This window comes from Dasypus novemcinctus, chromosome 19 (assembly GCF_030445035.2).
Source record: "Dasypus novemcinctus isolate mDasNov1 chromosome 19, mDasNov1.1.hap2, whole genome shotgun sequence".
Classification (NCBI taxonomy): Eukaryota; Metazoa; Chordata; class Mammalia; order Cingulata; family Dasypodidae; genus Dasypus; species Dasypus novemcinctus.
This window is the reverse complement of record NC_080691.1, coordinates 34,819,852-34,838,009: the sequence shown is the minus strand read 5'-3', so window position 1 is coordinate 34,838,009 and position 18,158 is coordinate 34,819,852. Positions and strand designations below refer to the sequence as shown.

The 18,158-nt window shown below is 47.0% G+C and overlaps 1 protein-coding gene across 4 annotated transcripts in view; it reads right to left on the bottom strand.

Moving 5' to 3' along the window:
• MYO18B (myosin XVIIIB) overlaps nt 1-18,158 on the bottom strand; it is a 263,498-nt gene that overhangs the window by 183,410 nt on the left and 61,930 nt on the right. For all 4 annotated transcript variants that reach the window (XM_058281562.1, XM_058281564.1, XM_058281563.1 and 1 more), the window contains exons 13-17: nt 12,897-13,070; nt 10,089-10,179; nt 7,324-7,516; nt 4,603-4,683; nt 2,342-2,489 (exon numbers count right to left, since the gene is read on the bottom strand). In XM_058281562.1, the coding sequence (XP_058137545.1) occupies nt 2,342-2,489; nt 4,603-4,683; nt 7,324-7,516; nt 10,089-10,179; nt 12,897-13,070 (687 nt within the window). The remainder of the gene's footprint in view (nt 1-2,341; nt 2,490-4,602; nt 4,684-7,323; nt 7,517-10,088; nt 10,180-12,896; nt 13,071-18,158) is intronic.

Here is an 18,158-nt window from a genome sequence, read left to right as displayed (position 1 = left end):
TCTAGGTGAGGGTCCTCCTCCCTGCCCCCCCTCCCCCGCCCCCTGCCTTCATTCCCAAGCCCATCAAATGTGGAGACATGGGCTGCTTTCAGTCTCCGGGGAGGGGCCACAGATCTGGCTGGCTTTTGCAGTGAGGCCGCCTGGGTCCAACGCTAGCTCAGCTCTCAGCATCCACAGGGCCTGGGCTCTCCCAGGCCTCAACTTTGCTGCACAGGGGGCAGAGTGAAGCTTGCCTCCCAGGGCTGCATCAGGAGCAGAGATTCTGGCTGTTAAATACCTGGCTCACATGGAGGGTTCTACAAACAGCAGCTTCCTCTGCCCCTTCATCCTCATTAATCACTGGGCAAAGGTGTGAACATACTTTGACACTGGTAATTCTCCTGCAGAGGCCAGGGTGGAGAGGAGAGAGCCATTGCCAGGGTCAAGTTAAGCACCAGGACCCCTCCAGGGTGAGGGCAGTCTGGGGCTACGTTATGACTTCCCTGGGCCCTAAGTACTTTTGCCTTCGTGGATGCCATCCTCAATAAATTAATTAATTAATATTTGGCCATTTGTATAAAGATGAATATATTTATTATTAATATATTAAAATATTCTAGTCAACCTAAAAGTTAATTTCTTCTGATTTTAAAAGTATCTAAAAATATCATGGTCCCCAGGAACTGTGCCTGAGAAGGTGCGGGCAGTCGGTCTCAGAATCAGCCTGTCTGGGAATAAATTGGGTGTTAATGCTCTGAGCTGGCTCCACAGAGAGCTGCTGAAGCCACCACATGCTGCTGCCTAGGAAACCTCCTCCTGATGGGAGTGCTGGCATGGGCCTTGAACACCCCAGACAGAGGAATCCACTGGTCCTCCTGGGAAGGAGGCTTCTGCTGGCACCAGCTGAGCAGATGGCAGGGCCATGAGCCACTTGTACTTGTTTCTCCAACTCTTCTCCCAGCTTCTCACACACCATTCCAGCTGGATGCGCACCCCAAACGCCACGCTGAGATGGCACTTATCCACTTTACCAGTGACCTCTTCCTTGCCCATCATTCCTCAGCCCACACCCCACGTGGCCCCTCAGCAGCATTTAGTAAGGTCAATCACGCCTTCCTCTGGCAGCTTCCACTTCCTCCTGGTTTTCCCCCTACCTCCCTGGCCACTCCTCCTCAGTCTCCCTGTCCTCAACCTCTCGACCTGGAGTATCCCAGGCTAAGCCCATGAGCATCTTTTCTGCCAACACTCAACCTCTCAGTGACCTCCATCAGAATCCTGGTCCTCAGTCTCCTTCTTACAAACTTATTTGTCTTATATCCATTTCCCCTTGAAGGTGACAGACCCTGAAGCTGGAGATAACTGTTCTGTTCTACAGGTCTTCAGTGGTGCCTGCCACGTATTAGGTGCTCAATAAATATTGGTTGAATGAACCCATGAGTGACTCAGCCCTTGTCCTGACTACCAATGTCAGTTGGGACAGATAAGATCTCAGACCACATACACCTTCTTAAATGCCTAAGGGCACCTGGGAGGAGTCTTAGACCTGGATAAGCACTGTGTTAGACCTGCCCTCTGACAGCACCCTCTGCATGACCTTGGACAATTCATCTCCACCTCTCTGGAGCCGAGTTTCCTCATCAAAGGGAAAAGAAGATCTCCCACGAAATATGTGACAGGATCCTACTAGATGATATGCACAAAGCAGTGGGCACAGTGCCTGGCATGGGTATCTGCATGCCATCCTCCCACCCCTTAAATATCAGGAATAATGTTCTTCATGGCCATCAATACCCTCGTTCTCCTCAGTAACACTTGCACCACTCTGCAGCTGATAAAGCTTCACACGTACACTATCTCACCCATTCCTTTAACAGAAATTCTGGAGAAAGTGAGGCCAGGACGACTTATAGTCCCATTTCACAACTCCAGAAAATGAGACTATGAGAGGTTTGGAGTGACAGAGGTGAAAAGGAGGGAGAGTCAAACTTGAACATGGGAATGACTGATACCAAATCCCACAACTTCATTGTCCCAGATTGATGTCTTGAGCTCTGCTTTCACTGCCCCCTCCCTCCCAATCTAATCCAACTCATAGTGTTATGGATTTTACCTGCTAAATACCTGCAGAGTTTGCCTACTTCACCCCACTCTCACTGCCACCTCCCTGGGGCAGGTCAGTTCCTCTCTCACCTAGCCACCTTTCCACCATATTTTAACGTGAAATCACTGCACACTAGGTGAACTCAGAACAGGTGTCTGACCAAGCTTCCAACTGCCAAAATTCTTCACAGCTTCTCCTTGTTCCATGGTTAAGACCAAAGTCCTTATCAGGACTGGACTCAGTGCCCCCCTGCTCCCTTACCTTCTGCTCCCGCTCCTTTCTTCTCAAAGGCCACACACAGACGCTCGAGCACCACGTTGTCCCTGGAACCCTCCACCCGGACCTCCTCATCCAGGACCCAGAAAAGGCCCCTGGCATCCTCGACGCCTCCTCCAGCTGGTAAGCGGACCTGGCGGGGAGACCCAGGGGCACTGAGGAGCCCTGATCCCCAACAGAGGCCAACTCCTGGGCCCCCTTCCCATTGATGGGGTGTGGGAGGATCAGAGTCCCAGTCACCCCAACTCAGAACGTGCCGGCTCCTGCTCCGGCTCCTGCTCTTGTTCCTGCTCCTGTGGGCCTCTAGGCTCAAACTGCTGAAGCCCCCAAAGCTATGACAGCTCCTCGGTTGCAAGAGGTCCAAAACCAGCCTCTGTCTGCCCTTCCTGGGTGACTTTTGACCACTCACTGCACCTCATGGAGCCTCTGTTTCCTCTTGTGTGAAATCGAGAATGGAGATACCTTCCTCAGAGGGCTGTGGTGAGGACTGAATGGGCACAGTGCAGAGGATGCATTTCTAGATGCACACAGGGCCGCTGCTCTCTTTGGGTACAGCCAGATGTGAAAGAATTAATCAAATCTGTATCACTTCCTCTTAGAAGGCTCTGTAATTTTTTTTTACCTAAAATCTTGAAAAGCCTAAGTGTTCAAAGACCATTTCAGAGGAGAAGGTGAACTTGGTTCAAAACCATGGATCTGGAATTCTAAATCTAGCCATGAGTTTCAGAGATGATCTAGGTGGCCCCATTACTTTGCACATGGGAACCTGAGAGAGGCTGGGGAGTTTAAGGGGCTTATCTTAAGGCTTACAATGAGTTGGCACAACCAAAACTGACACAGAGTAGTCAGGAGGAAATGTGATGTGTAAAGCAACCGACTGTTCCAGTTTTCCCAGGCCTGGAAGAATTCCTGGGACATGACACTGTCAGGGCTAAAGCGAGGAGTGTCCCTGGCACACCACAATGGCTGGTCACCCTAACTCAGAAATAGTAGTCCACATATACCTCTCATAGGCCCAGGGAGGGGAAGCAACACCTCCAGGGTCACATGGAGATTCAGCGGGGCAGAACTGGAGCAGGATCCAGGTGTCCTAGGCCTTCAGCTGGACCTTCTTTTTGGTGTTCCAACAGATGCCCAGGCCTTCCTCAGAAAGTTGCTATTGTCTATCACAGCCCAGCGGCCCTGGGGACACCACGGCCCTGCCTGCCCCATGCGGCCCGAGTGCTCCCTCCAACGTGCCCCTTCCAAGGACAAGCTCAGATGAGAGGCCTGACAGGAGGGAGATCTAGCCAAAGGGAGATCCTGGAAGGGGCACACATACAGCAAACGGCCAAAACAGGCTTGTGCCCAAGGAAGCTTTGCCCACTGCAAGCCAAGGGAAGGCTTGAAAACCAGCTCTGGCCAATAGGAGACAATAAAGGAATGGGCAGTCTATGGTGTCAAAGGGCAGGAGAATGCCACCCGTGGAACACCTACTGTGTGCCGAGAATTGTGCCAGCCACTCTGTGCGCAGTCAGTCTCTCACTGACTTTTTCACAATAGACCCTGGGGATGCTAGTACTCCACGATGGGGATGAGAAAACGGAGGCCCAGAGAGGTGAAGTGATTTGCCTAAGGTCACCAACACTGGATCCACATCTGTCAGGATCCACAGTCCAAGCCTGTTCATGCCCATGTGCAATGAGCAGAAAATGTCAACTTAAATGGCAAAAGGCAATGCTGGGAAAGGGCTGAGCAAAGGTGCAGGTCCGGAGTTAGCAAAGCAGGTTCAAGGAATGGGAAAAGTGAGTCAAGTCTCAGGCACCTCCCAACCCAATGTCTGTCATCTCCCAAGGTAGGTCAGGGGCCTGAACCCAACATCATCCCCATTCTCCATTCCTCAAGGACCCAATCTCTGCAGGCACAGCACATTTGTCTGATTATCTGATCTTTCCAGGTGAGAAAGGCTGGAAGGCACTGGCCCCAAACTCCCTTCAGTTTGGACCATAGGCTCCTTGGTGTGAGTCCATTCTAGGCCACCAGCTTGGGACATAAAACAGTGGTTCTCAATCTGAGGAACTTTTGAATAGCCCATTGCCCAGGCCACACCCAGGTCAATCAACGCAGACTCTAGGGATGGGTTCTGGGCATCAGGGTTTACAATCACCCGTGGATGTGTCCTGCAGCTGAAAGACTCAACTCAGCTGGCATTTCAATAAAAAGACTGCGTGGCATCTGAGAGCCTTGGCGTAGTGAGATACTGTTACCTGGGAGGGGTTCTGATCCATTACTGCCACCGTGGCCCCTGGGGAAGATTCTGGAAGGTCAAACTGCACAGGAACACCTTCCTGGTAAAAAAAATCACAGAATTTTAAAGTCAGCTCCATCGGTGAGCTAGAATGGAGAAGAAAACTTCTGGAGGAGGAAGAAGAGGTGAGGCCTCTCCTCACCCCTTGGCCTTTGTTTGAGCAGGAAGGTTATCAGCCAGTGCTCCTGATGGTGTTCACTGGCAGGGGGGTCAGCGATCATGGCGAGAGCTTCGTCAGGCACTGCTAATTCAGGCTGAGCTTTCCTACTAGTACCTACGAAGTTCTAGACTATGTTAATGAGAAATGTACATGAAGATGCTCATCATAGCATTATTTATAATATCTTAAACTTGGAAACCACCCATATAGCCAAAGGTGAGTTGAGACAGAATCAGACAAAACCATCAAAATGTGCATTTACTAAAACTCATCAAAGGACTGAGGAAACGTGGATAGTAGAAAGCTGTGAGGAAAGGAGCAGACAATAAAATCATGTAGGCAGAAGAATTGCAGATCTGTGGAAAAAATATACAGCAAAATGACTGGATAACGTATAGCAGTGCAATAACAGTGGCTGCCTCTGGGTGATGGGGCGATAGGGAGACTGTGGTTTCTGCTTCTTTACACTTCCGTGCACTTCACAATTTTTAAATAAAGACTATGTGCTACTATGATAATCAGAAATAAGTGGGGAGCAGATGTGGCTCAAGTAGTTGGGCACCTGCCTCCCACATGGGCAGTCCTAGGTTCAGTTACTGATACCTCCTAAAGATGATGAGGAAGACAGCAAGCTGATGTAACGGGCTGGCATGGCAAGTCAATGCAACAAGATGATGCAATGAGGAGACACAACAAGGAAACACAATGAGAGACACAAGCAGCAGGGAGGGGATGTGGCTCAAGTGATTGGGTGCCACGCTCCCACATGGGAAGTCCCGGGTTGGTTCCCAGTGCCTCCTAAAAGAAGATAAGCAGACAAAGAAAGCACACAATGAAGAGACATAGAAAGCAGACAGTGAGCACAAATGAGGGGGGTAGGGAATAAATAAATATATCTTTTAAAAAAAAAGAAATGAAACATTATGGGAAAAATATAATATATTGAATGCCTAATACAGGTTAGGCACTTTCTACCTTAATTCATTAAATGCTCAAAACAGACTCTAAGGGATGTGATTATAAAAAAAATTACTCCAGTTCCTACTTCTTGCTGTGGCCACGTTCTTTGCAGAGAGACACTACAGCTTCTTCCACCAAGACATGGAGCCTGTTTTCCCACCTCCTGAATTAGGGCTCAGTCTTGGACTTGCTGTGATCAGTCAAATGCAGCAGAAGTGACACTGTGCCACTTCCAAGCCCAGGCTTCAAAAGACCCTATGCACTTCTGCTCACTCTCTGGCAACCCTGCCCTGCTACCATGGAAAAAAGCTTGGGCTAGCCTGCTGGAGGATGGAGCATTGATAGAGCAGAGAAGAGTCATGTGTGCCAGATAGGCTGATGGCCAGCAAACCCAGAGACCCTTGAGAGGGCCCAGCCAAGATCATCAGAGCTACCTACCCGACCTATATCTGACTGCAGATACCAGAGCTACCCCAGGCAAGGCCTGAAAAACTGCCCAAGCAACCCAGAGACTTGTGAGCAATAACAAATGGTTATTTTTTAAGCCACTATGTTTCTAGTACATCATCACTCTGGCAAATAATAAGTGCTATAAGAGTACTGATATTCCTATTTTACATGTAAGAAATTGAGGATCAGAAAGAGTAAGTGACTTTCCTAAGGCCACATAGTTTTTAAACGTCAAAGTTCAGATCAGACCCCAAGCCTTATCAACATCATTTGAGGTTTAACCATGTTAATACTTTCGTTTTTTATTGCTGTGAAGGCAAAATATTGATTACCCCAATATCAATACCCACTATCCCACTGATTAACAATATTGTTACGTCTAATCTTTTGCAATTTGCACTTGGTTGGAGTCAAATAGAGTACTTTCAGGGAGGAAGCAGCGGGTAGTGGCGCTCATGGATGTGAAGGAGGCTTCTGAGCTGGTGAAGGTGGAGTTTTTGCCTGGATGGTGGTTACATGAATATGTTCATTTGGATAAATTCCTTCAGCTGTACATTTCTGATTTATGCACTTTTATATGTGAATGTTATATTTCAATTTAAGTATTTTAAACAAATGAGAAAAGAGGCTGGCAGAAACATCCCTGTACACAGTTCCTGGTGCACACAAGGAGAGTTTCTCTAGAGTGCCCCTCAAGAAGGGGGACTGTTGGGTTATAGAGGACATGTATCTTCAACTTTGTTCGATATTGCCATGTTGTACACCAAAGGAGTAATTATGCCACTGTTTTCATCCAACAACAGAACATGAATGGCTCTCCTCCTTGGTAAAGATGTGACCTCACGCTTGGAGGAGGTTTCAGCATGTGGGAAGTGGACACAGAGGAAGAAGCCACACAAGGAAGAAATGCCTGTGTGAGCAAAGCCCTGCTCCCAGGTGTTTCTCAGCTGCAGGATGTAAGGGTACAGCCAATGGAGTCAGAGCAGCAGAGATGGGGAGGCGCAGAGCCTCTGGTCAGGAGTTAGGGGTGAACTGAGGGTGCCTTTGGAGGACTGGAATTCCACCCTCGCCCTGTCCCAATTTCACCACCTCTGCTGAGCTCAGCTGTACCTCCTGGTATTGCTCCAGCACGGAAGCAAAGGTCCGCTGGTAGAAAAGCAGCTGCAAGCGCTCCTGAGCATAATTGTGGCACAGCTCCTCGAAGGTGGCGGCTCGGTCCTTGCCCTGGTGCCGGGGGTTCTGAAAGCCTGGAGAGTCTACCACCATGATGGAGGCCATGGAGAGGTGGTGGGAGGAGAAGGATCTGGGGAGAGAGAGCAGAGAAGTCCCATGACGACCTGGAGAGTCCACTGGTCCAAGTCTTCCACTCCCTCACTGCAGAGATGGAGAAACTGAGGTAACATGTAGGATGTGTTTGGATATCCAGCAGGCTCCTCCCTCACAGCCTGTGTGTCCTTAGGCAAGTTACTTAACTTCTCTGAACCTGTAAAATGATGATGGTGTGGGGGCTGATGCCAAGGGCTGCAGTGAGGATTGAAGTTAAAGTATTGAAAGTGCCTCCCATGACACATGAACACAACAGGTCTTCAGAATATGTTACTTGCCCACCAGGCTCAGAGTATAGAAATGACTTAAGGTCACACAGCAAGTTGGTACAAATTTAGCAATAAAGCCTACTTTTCTTTCCCCAGTGACATGCTTGAAACAAAACAACAAAAAAACCCACAATTTTGTCCTGTGCCTCCACTTACAAAGTTCTTCCAAGTTATCACCCCTAGAGATGCTCTTAACAAGTCTGTGGGGTAGGCAGAGCACAGATTATTCACATCGAAATGCAGAGGTTAAGGTGCTCTGGACAGTCAAACATGGGCCTGAACCTTAGCTCCACAATGGAGGGACTGTGTGCCTTGACAGATTTGCTCGACCTCTCTGAGCCTCCACGAACCTCATCCACAAAAGGATTAATGAAGGAGACTAACTCAGAGGGCTGGTGGGCGGGTGGAATGTGATAAGGCACCCATTGTTCTGAGAGGAGGGCAAGCTCTCAGTCAGTGCTCAATAAATGGTGTCTCTTATGATTACTACCAACAGGATCAGCTGCAAGCTTTGGAGGGCCCCTAATTTGAACCTTAGCTCCTCTTCATTACTTGCCAACTTTTTCCGTCTACAACATGGGCAGCCATCACATAGACACACAAGCTGACTGTGCCAGGCAGTGCTTGGAGAGCCAGGCGCCCGGCAGGTGCCCGATAGACAGTGGCGGTGAGCACCGTTCATCAACATGCTCATTTCACTGAGGTGGATGCTGGGCCCCCAACCACGCTGCTGCCCTTCACTGGCGAGGCAGCTCCCTTCCCACTCCCAGGACTCCCTTCCCTGAGCACACACGATCCCCTTGGTTTCTAGATAATGTGGCGTCAGTAGGCAATTACTCCAGCTGCGTTAGAGGGAGTTGATTCTGTATCCGTCCAACATCAGAGAACCCGGGCAACTCAGTTGCTATGCACCAGCCCCGTCGCTTTAACATAATTCCCGAAGTCTAATTACGCTTTCTGCTTTCATGGAGAGGGAGGAAAGTCCTTTAGTGTGTTCTGGATCAGCCTGCAAGAACTGCTTAAAGGGTTTTGAAGGGCAGGCTCTGAGCGCAGCTCACAGTGCAGCCCCCAGGTACATTCTGGAGGCACAGCCCAGGCCATGCCTAAATTCTACCCCCATTTCCAGCTGAAAATTTTAGAAACACAGATGGTTAAGAGCAATGTGGCAAGTTATTCAGGAAAACTCGATGGCATGAGGTGGGGATAGAGCACTGTGTTTGTATCCCAGCTCTGCCTCTCTGTGCCTCAGTTTTCTCATCTGTAAAATGGGCTGGTGTATTAAATGCTATAATACAAATTAGACAAGAGTGAAGCTTTGGCCCCGAGTAGGTGCTCAAAAATTGTTAGCTTTGATTATTGGTATTTTTTTAAATTGAGGTAAAATCCCCATAACATAAAATTAATCATATGGCATTCAGTATAGTTATGTTCTAGTCTCAAAACATTTCCATCCCCGTGTACTCATTAAAGAGTTCCTCCCCATTTCCCCCTCCCCCTAAACCCTGGCAACCACCAATCTGCTTTCTGTTTCTATGGATTTGCCTATTTTGAATATTCCATATAAGTGGAGTCATACAGTATTTGTCCTTTGAGTCTGGCTTCTTTCATTCAGCATGTTTCTGAGGTCCATCCATGTTGTAGCATGTGTCAGTACTTCATTGGCTGACTAATATTCCAAGGTATTAACATGCACCATTTTTTTATCCATTCACCAACTGATGGACATTTGTAGTTATTTTTACCATCACCAATAGAAAAAACAACTTTTTTTAAAAATTTTTTTATTGACTTTGTAATAATATTACATTAAAAATATATATATATGAGGTCCCATTGAACCCCACCCCCCCACCCCACCTCTCCCCCCCCCCAGCAACACTCCCTCCCATCATCATGACACATCCATTGCATTTGGCAAGTACATCTCTGGGCACCCCCGCACCCCATGGTCAACGGTCCACACCATGGCCCACACTCTCCCCCATTCCATCCAGTGGGCCCTGTGAGGATTTACAATGTCCGGTGATTGCCCACTTAAATGCATTCTTTCTTTTCATCCTCACAATGACCCTGGGGAATAGAGCCATCTTACAGATGAGGAAATAGAAATCAGGGAGATGAATTGATTTGTGAACATCACATGGTCAGTGGGTAGCCACAGTGGAATTTTAACCCCGCACTCTCCAGCTCAAATGTCTATTCTGCTAAACCACCCCATGCTTGAACTTGCTTGTGCACCTGTAGGAGGCAAACTTTGTGTCTGGCAAAGGCTGCTGTTACCTGTTGATGAGTGAGATCACAGCAGCAAAGAGCTCTTGGTACAGGCCGGAGGCCATCCCCTCCACACACTCCACACCCGTCATCTTGAGCCCTGGAATTGGGAAGGAAGAAAGGACCAGCATCCATGGTCACGTCCTTGCTTGGGGTGAGGGACATTACTATGGAGGTAGCAGAGGGTCACATGGCCTGAGAAAATCCCCACATGCTCATCCTCTTGATTGATGAAATCATAACCCCTTATTCTTCAGACAATTCAAATATCTTAGGACATAGAGATCCTGCCTAACCTGGTCCTGCTTCCTTCTTCAATGTGCTCACTCCTCTACTCCCATCCCTTTCCTTTCAACTCCTGCTCATCCCCCAGGGCTGAGCCCAAATGTCACCTCCTCAAGGAGGCCTCCCCTGATCACACCCCCACATCCCTCATTAGGCCACTTACCAGTTCTGCCACCCTTGCAGCACTTACAGGGACATATCTTTACTTACGTGGTTATTCTGTTCATCTGTGTCTCCTCCATGGAGGCTAAGAGTAATATGAGGATGGGGAGTATCTCAGGACTTTTTGATCCTTAAATTTTCAGTGCCTGGCATGTAGTAGGGACTCAGTAAATGTTCGTTCTTCCCTCCTTCTGGAGGCCTTTGGCAATTTGTATCAGAAGGTTTAAAATGTTCTTCTAATTGACTTAATAATCTCATTCTTAGGTTTCTGTTCTAAAGAAATCTTCAGAGAAGCACAGATTTCTGGGTATATACATTCTTCCAAGTATTTAAACTGGCAAAAAAATGCTTTTTTGGAATAGCTTGAATACATTCCATTAAAACAGCCAATTTTGGGCATTGAACAAAGTGGGGTGAGAGGTGTTGGAGAGGATCAGGTCACAAATTCTTACTCTTAAGTTTTGGTTCCATGCACAAAAATTGAAACAGAATTTCCATATCTTCAGGCAGTTAGCCTGGAGAAATGGTTCTGCTTGAACATTCCAGGCAGCCTGCTACAGTCCTGAAAGCCTCTCCATCCCTCCTTTAACTCCACCCCCAACCTGGTTGTTGCTAGGCAACCCACAGCCTCCCAGCATCTCTCCTAAACCTGCTGGTCCCCTGCCTGCTTAATGTCTACCCTGGAGACCTTGGCCTGAGAGATTGGCTTAGATTCACAAAGCCGTGTGTGTGTGTGTGTGTGTGTTTGAGAGAGAGAGAGAGAGAGAGAGAGAGAAGGAGGGGTGATCTTTAAGCAGACTACAGCTCACAGTAGAGCACAAACCTGTAAGGAGCAAAAAAAGCCAATGGAGTCCAATGACATCAGCCATCCTGTCGATGTTCCTTGGAAGGTGGGACAGCTCCAAAGATCCAAGGCTCCCAAGTCACAGCTCTTACCCGCTAATCCCAAACTCTGCTGTCTCCAGGAGAACTACTCAAAGAGTTCTCAGAGACCCTTAGGGCTCCAAGAAGGTCCATTTACACCTCATTTCCTGTAGCTAAACCATTTGGCTGCCAAATGGCTGCAGACTTGGTGCTCCAACCCTGGCTGGTACAATATGAACTCTTCCTGCCTTCACCTCATATCAGTTAAAAGCACCCCCATTCCTCCAGCTGCTCAGGCCAAAATCCTAGAAGCCATCCTTGGCCCCTCTCTCACCTTACTCCCCAGGGCCAATGCTATCATCTCTACTCATAAACTATATGCTGAATTTGTCTAGCTCTTCCCATGTCAACCACCACTTCCCTAGACCAAGCCACGTGGTCTCTTGTCAGCTTCCCATCTGATCTCCCTTCTCCCACTCATTACCCAACCTTCCTCTGGGCTGAGCTTCATAAAGTGAGTCAAATCACATCATTCTCCTGCTTAAACTCCCAACCCCTTTGCCACAGATCCTCATCAGTCTCAGGATAAAAACTCTTAACTTACAAGCTCTTAGGTGATCTGACCCTCTGTGGTGTCTTGGAGATATATACCCCAGAGAAACATGTTCTTAACACTAATCCATCCTGTGGGTGTGATCCCACTGTAAACAGGACCTTTCGATGAGGTTACTTCAGTTAAGGTGTGGTCCAACTCAATCAGGATGGGTCTTTATCCAAATCCTAGAAGCCTGGAAGCTTTCATAGGGAAGACCACAGACACTGAAGCCGTGGGGAGCAGCCAGAAGCTGGAAGTCAACAGAATCCAAAAGAGAAAGGATAATGCCACTATGTGTATGGCCATGTGACAGAAATGCCAAGAAACCCATGATTTCCAGCCGGCCAGAAGATACCAACCCCAGGTGGAAGCAAACCTGGCCTCTGAAACCATGAGCCAATAAATTCCTGTTTCTTTTGTTTTGTTTTTGGATGTTTTTCTTAAAAGAAGTTGTAGGTTTACAGAAAAACTATGCATAAAATACAGACTTTCAATAAACACCCTATTATTAATACTTTGCATTAGGGTGGTACATTTTTTTGATGAAAGAACTTTCTTATAATTTTACTATTACCTCTAGTCCAAGGTTTTTGCTAACCCACTGTATGGTATTTGTCTTAGCAGCCAGGAAATGAAAACACCCCCATCTCACTCTCCAACTTCACCTCCTATGATCCCCCTGGCCCTCTCCAGCCACACTGGCCTCCTTCCTGCTCCCACGTTTCAGCAGCCTCCATGGCCTCTGGACAGAGCTACGTGTCCTTAGGTGCCGTGCAGGCAGGAACCATGTCCATCTCCTCCACCCACCATGGCTTCCCCTGCACTAGCACAGGCCCTCAATACACTGTTGACAACTTTGAGTGAGCGAATTCAGAAGGGACCCCGCCCACCCAAAGAGGCAAAAGCAGTACCTGAGCTGGTCTCCTCGTCCTCGAGGCCCCGCCGGCATGGCCCAGATGTCACCTGCTCGATGATCTGCCGCAAGTGATGCTTGAAGGTGGCTGTGTTCAGCTCCTCGTACTCACAGCCCAGGGCTTCAGCTGCATGGTTTGCCCACTCAAACCGCATGAACTGCTTTCGGCCCACTGCACAAGGGACAGAGCAGAGGTGTGGTGGTGAGGTCTGGCACATGGGGCCCCTGGACACCCAAGAGGGCCTCGGAGAACTCACCACCCTCCCAACCTTGGGGCTACCTCCCTCAGTGGGGAGTCTGAACCACTGCTCAGGTCTGGGTCCCCAGAGGAGGCCCTGGTCAGAGATCAGATGTCCCAAGAGACACACTTATCCTACTTCCTTGCCATTTGCATTTTTCACTTTTTCAAAGCACTTAAAAATATCACGGGGAATAAGCTAAATGTGGAATTGGGGAATAGTTAGTAAAAATATGATTTATCTATCCATCCACCCATCCACCTCCCCCTATCAACCACCCATCTACTCACTCAACTAACCACTCAGTCACCTCCCCATTTATTCAAGGCATATTTCCTGAGTTCCTGTGACATGACAGGCACTATGTGAGCTCTGGGTAATCAGGGATGAGGGAGACAAACAAGATGCCTGCGCTCCTGGAACCAGGCAGAGTACTGAGGGAGTGAGATAATGACTAAGTAAACAGATAGATAGGATCATTTCTGATGATAATATTATAAACTTTTTTTCCCCCACTCTATGGAGAAAATAAAGCAGGCAGTTGCTACATATCAATGGTGATCAGAGTGGGCTTGATCTGAGGATGTGATATTTTAACTAGGATATAAAAAATGACAAGGAACTGGCCACATAAAGAGTCAAGGAGGAGCTTTTTAGGCAGAAGGAAGAGGCAGTGCAAAGGCCCTGATGCAGACGAGCATGGTGTATTAGAGATATGCCAAGAAGATGGGTGTGACTTGAATGTAAGGGAGATGGATATGACGTGAGGTTGAAGGAGAAAGGGGAGTACTTCATGGATTGTTTAAAGAGCCATTTAAAATTAGCAACACAGACTTTGAACAAAGTGGACAATGCTTACAGTTGACTGCTAAGTGAAAAGCCAATTAGAAAACTATACCATAGTATGATGGCAACTGTGTAAATCAGACAAAACTGCTATAAATATAATAAAAAGGAGAGATATCCAAATGTTAACAGTTGAAGCTGGGTGGGGAGAGTCTGTGTTTTCCAAACTTTCTACAGTGGTTGTTTACTAATTTTATAATCCAAATAATTTATAATCCTAAATAATTTATAATCCTAAATAATTTTTCCCATCTCTTAATCTCCCCCTAAACATATTTCCTTCTTTGAAATAAGAATCACAGCTGTCAAAAGAGATTTCTTAATCCAAAAAGAGATTGAGAGGGCCCAATTCTCCGAGCAAACCTCTTGAAGAATCAGCCCAGCTTAGGGCTAATGTGAAGTCTGGAGCGGAACTTTATCTGGCACCACCCGAGGGGGAAGCAGCTCTGGCCCCGCTCGCTGGGAGGCTCACAAACAGCCACTGCTTAAATCGAGGTCCTACTATGTGCCAGTTACTCAGCCATCCCAAGAGCACAATAAAGCATTATCTCCATTTTACAAATGATGAAACTGAGACTCGGAGAAATGGCATGACTAGGAAAGAAAAGTCCTGCCACTTACAAAAATTATGAAGCAGCAGCAAGTGATGATGGTAATGACAGCAGTGACGGTGATGGTGACAGTGGTGGTGATAACTGCAGTGTTCTGCTGGTGGTGGTGGTCATGTGAGGGGGGTGGTACTGAGGACGGTTGTGGTGGTGGTGGTGATGGTGACGACGATGATGGTGGTGGTGATAGCAGTCACCACTTACTGACCTCATTCTCCTCAACATCAGCATCTTTGTTCAGCTCATGGCTCATCTGGAGTCAGAGACCCCAGGTTAAGCTTCCAGGTCTGACATATAGTACGAGCTCAAAGCACATTAGTTATCATTTTTAATTTTATTATTATTATTTAACCCTCATGAAAGTCTCTAAAGCAATATTATCATTCTCACTTACAGATGGGAAAACAAACAGATTCAAAGATGTCAACAGAAATTAGACTGCTACTAAGTGCGGACCTCCAAATACCACATTTAGGATATCTGCCATACTCTCATGATCCTACATAAGAATTTCTTTTAAATGGACTCAGTTATCTTTTTCATGTAAATATGTCGTTAAAAGAAATGTTTTAGCACTATCTTAAATGAGAATTCATTATCACCTGTTGCAAATGGAAAGTATAAATAAATATGGTATTAGCACAAAAATGTCATTAGATTCTAATCGGATCCCATTACCTGTGAGACTGAAACCTACTCTCCTCGTTAAAAAGGGAGATTAGAATTAGAGAGGCGTTAGAGGCTATTAGCACTGAATGAAACTTCCTTTTCCCTGTGATGGGGGCTGAAAGTGAATTAAATAGGAGATAACTTCCTAGGTGGGTGATGCCCTGTCCCTCCCCTTCCCCATCATCCCTCCTCCACCGCTCCCTAAAAACAGTTTCCCACACCCCAACTGCAGTGACCTTCTGTGACCTCCCTGAACTGGGATAAGTCATGACAGGAACTGGCAATTGCTGTTTCTGAAAAGAAGAGCAGTGAATGGACCCTGGTTGGACTCACTAAATCCTGGCTGACTTAAGATGGCTATTTCAAGTGAAGCTGAGAAGCGCCCTGCTGACCAACTCAAGCTAGGTGCATATGGGACTTTCTGGGAAAAGGAATCTTCTGCTCCCAGTGGCCTGAGGGCTGGCCAGTGCACTAAATCCAATCCCCTGGGTTCCTCTGCCTTTGTTCAGACATGGGCTAAGATCAAAGCCTTCCTGCGGCCAAAAACCCTGCTGTGGCACCTGAGGCAGGGACTGGGCAAGGACATGGGTATTAGAGCTATCAGGGTCTGGGTAAAATTCCCATTTCTGCCATTTCCAGCTGTCAGTCTTTTCTCAAGTGGTATAACCCTTTTAAACCTCAGTTTTCTCGTTCGTAAAATGGAATATAAAAATCATTAACACTTCATAGGGTTACCAGGACTCAGTGAGATGGTTACAGGTGAAATTGCAGCAAAATATTTGTCCCTGAGAAGGCACTCAACAGATTCCAATTCCGTCCCCTGCAAAACTAAGGAGAGCACAATGCACCCAAACCATCCCACCCTGGGAGAGGGTGCCCTGTGCTGGCTGCCACCTGGTCTCCTCCTCCAGGTGAGTCTTTCCTGTGTCAGGAAGAGGCCATGTGGCATGGATAATGCACTTAAATGTGGCTCACATGCCAGGAGTTCTGAGCTGCCTGGTTGGCCTCTCCTCCATAGAAAGGCAGATGCATATTAGCTGAGTGCCTTCCCACCCACCTCCCCCAAAGCCAGGGGCATCATGGCCAACCTCAGCACATGCCAAGTAGGGGGTCTCAGCATCCAAGGAGGTGGGCTGTTTGAAATGCCCCCTCCGATGGCTCCCTCCTCCCATAGAGCCATCGAGCATTGAGTCTTTACTACATGCCAGGCAGGGTACAATTTGCTTCCCATGCCTTATCTCATTTAACCACCTAAAACCCTCTCAGATCACCTACAGATATGGAAACCGACTCTGTGAGGTCTAGTTTCTTGTTCAAAAGGGCTCAGGAAGTAAGAGGCAGAACTGAGAGTCCCATTCTGAGACTGCAGGAAGCTGCCCTGCTGTTCTGCTTAAGGGCACAGTAGGAGCAGAGATAACAGGAGGGGTTCAATAAACATGTGGAGTGATGAAATGAAGAAACGATGGAATGAAGGAATGACCATTTCTCACTGATGGCCAACTTGAACCACTTTCCTTATGCCCCTTATTTCCTGTCCTCCCAGACCTGAGTCTGAGTTCCTCTATTCCCAAGGAACCACCCTTCTGGACCACGTGCTCTTAGAAATGGTTTTCTACATTAGAGAGAGGCAACAACAGGCAAGGAGCAAACAAAAGACAAAACAAGGTTTTTGCACATTTTTTAAATTGGGTTGTCATTTGGTTATTGAGTTGTAGGAGTTTTTTATACATTCGGGATAGGAAACTTTAATTGCTTATATGGTTAGCAATTATTTTCTCCCATTCTGTAAGTTGTCTTCTCACTTTCTTGAAATGCCCTTTGTTTTCAAAAGTTTTCAATTTTGATGAAGTCCATTTAATCTCTTTTTTCTCTTTTGTTGCTCATGCTTTTGGTGTCATATCTAAGAAATCACTACCAAATCCCTTACATTTTCTCCTAAGAGTTTTATGGTTGTGGACCTCATGTTTAGGTCCTGGATCCATTCAGAGTGAATTTTTGTATTTAGTGTGAGGCAGGGATCCAACTTCATTCTTTTGCATATGATTAAAAAGTCTGGGTATTGCATGTTGGTGATGTATGAATAGCACAATACTGTGAATGGGATCAATACCACTGAGTTGTACACCTGTAAGTATATGAATAAGAAACTTTGAATTGCTGCTATGATATAAACTTTTAACACAATGTTCATTAAGAGTGGTGACAGTGTGCATCCTTGTCTTGTTCCATATCTTAGGCGGAAAGCCTTTATTTACATTTCACATTGAATATCATGTTAGCTGTGGGTTTTCCATATATACTTTATCACGTTGAGGAAGTTTCCTTCTATTCCTATCTTTTGAAGTATTCTTATCAAGAAAGGATGTGGTATTTTGTCAAATGCTTTGTTGGTATCAAGAGATGACCAAGTGATTTTTTCTTTTGATCTTTTAATGTGATGCATATTATTCTTAGTGACAAATGGTCCATGCATGTCACCCTGGGCTGGAGGATACACATCAGAGTGTGTCCACACTGGGGGGGTGTGGGGGTGGAGAACTGTGCCACTTCGGCTGATGTGCCAACAGCCTTGTGCGATCTGGAGGGTGAGTACTGTTAAACTTTATTTTATGGAAGACACCACTAAGCACAGAAAGGGACAGAGCCCTGACCTAAGTCATATAACATGTAAATGACTGAGACAGAACTTGAATACAGGTCCTCTGGTTCCCAGGCTAGTGGCATGGGGTAGGGGTGCTACTGGCATCCAAATGTCCACTTTCAGACTTAGCCTGGCCCCCTGGATCTAGTGAAAGGGAAACCAAAGACAGAATTCAGACAAAAGGACAGATGGCAATGTGAGGAACTGCTTCGGCCTCCTGAACTCTGTATCGAGCTTTCACAGAAATGTGGGTTTGT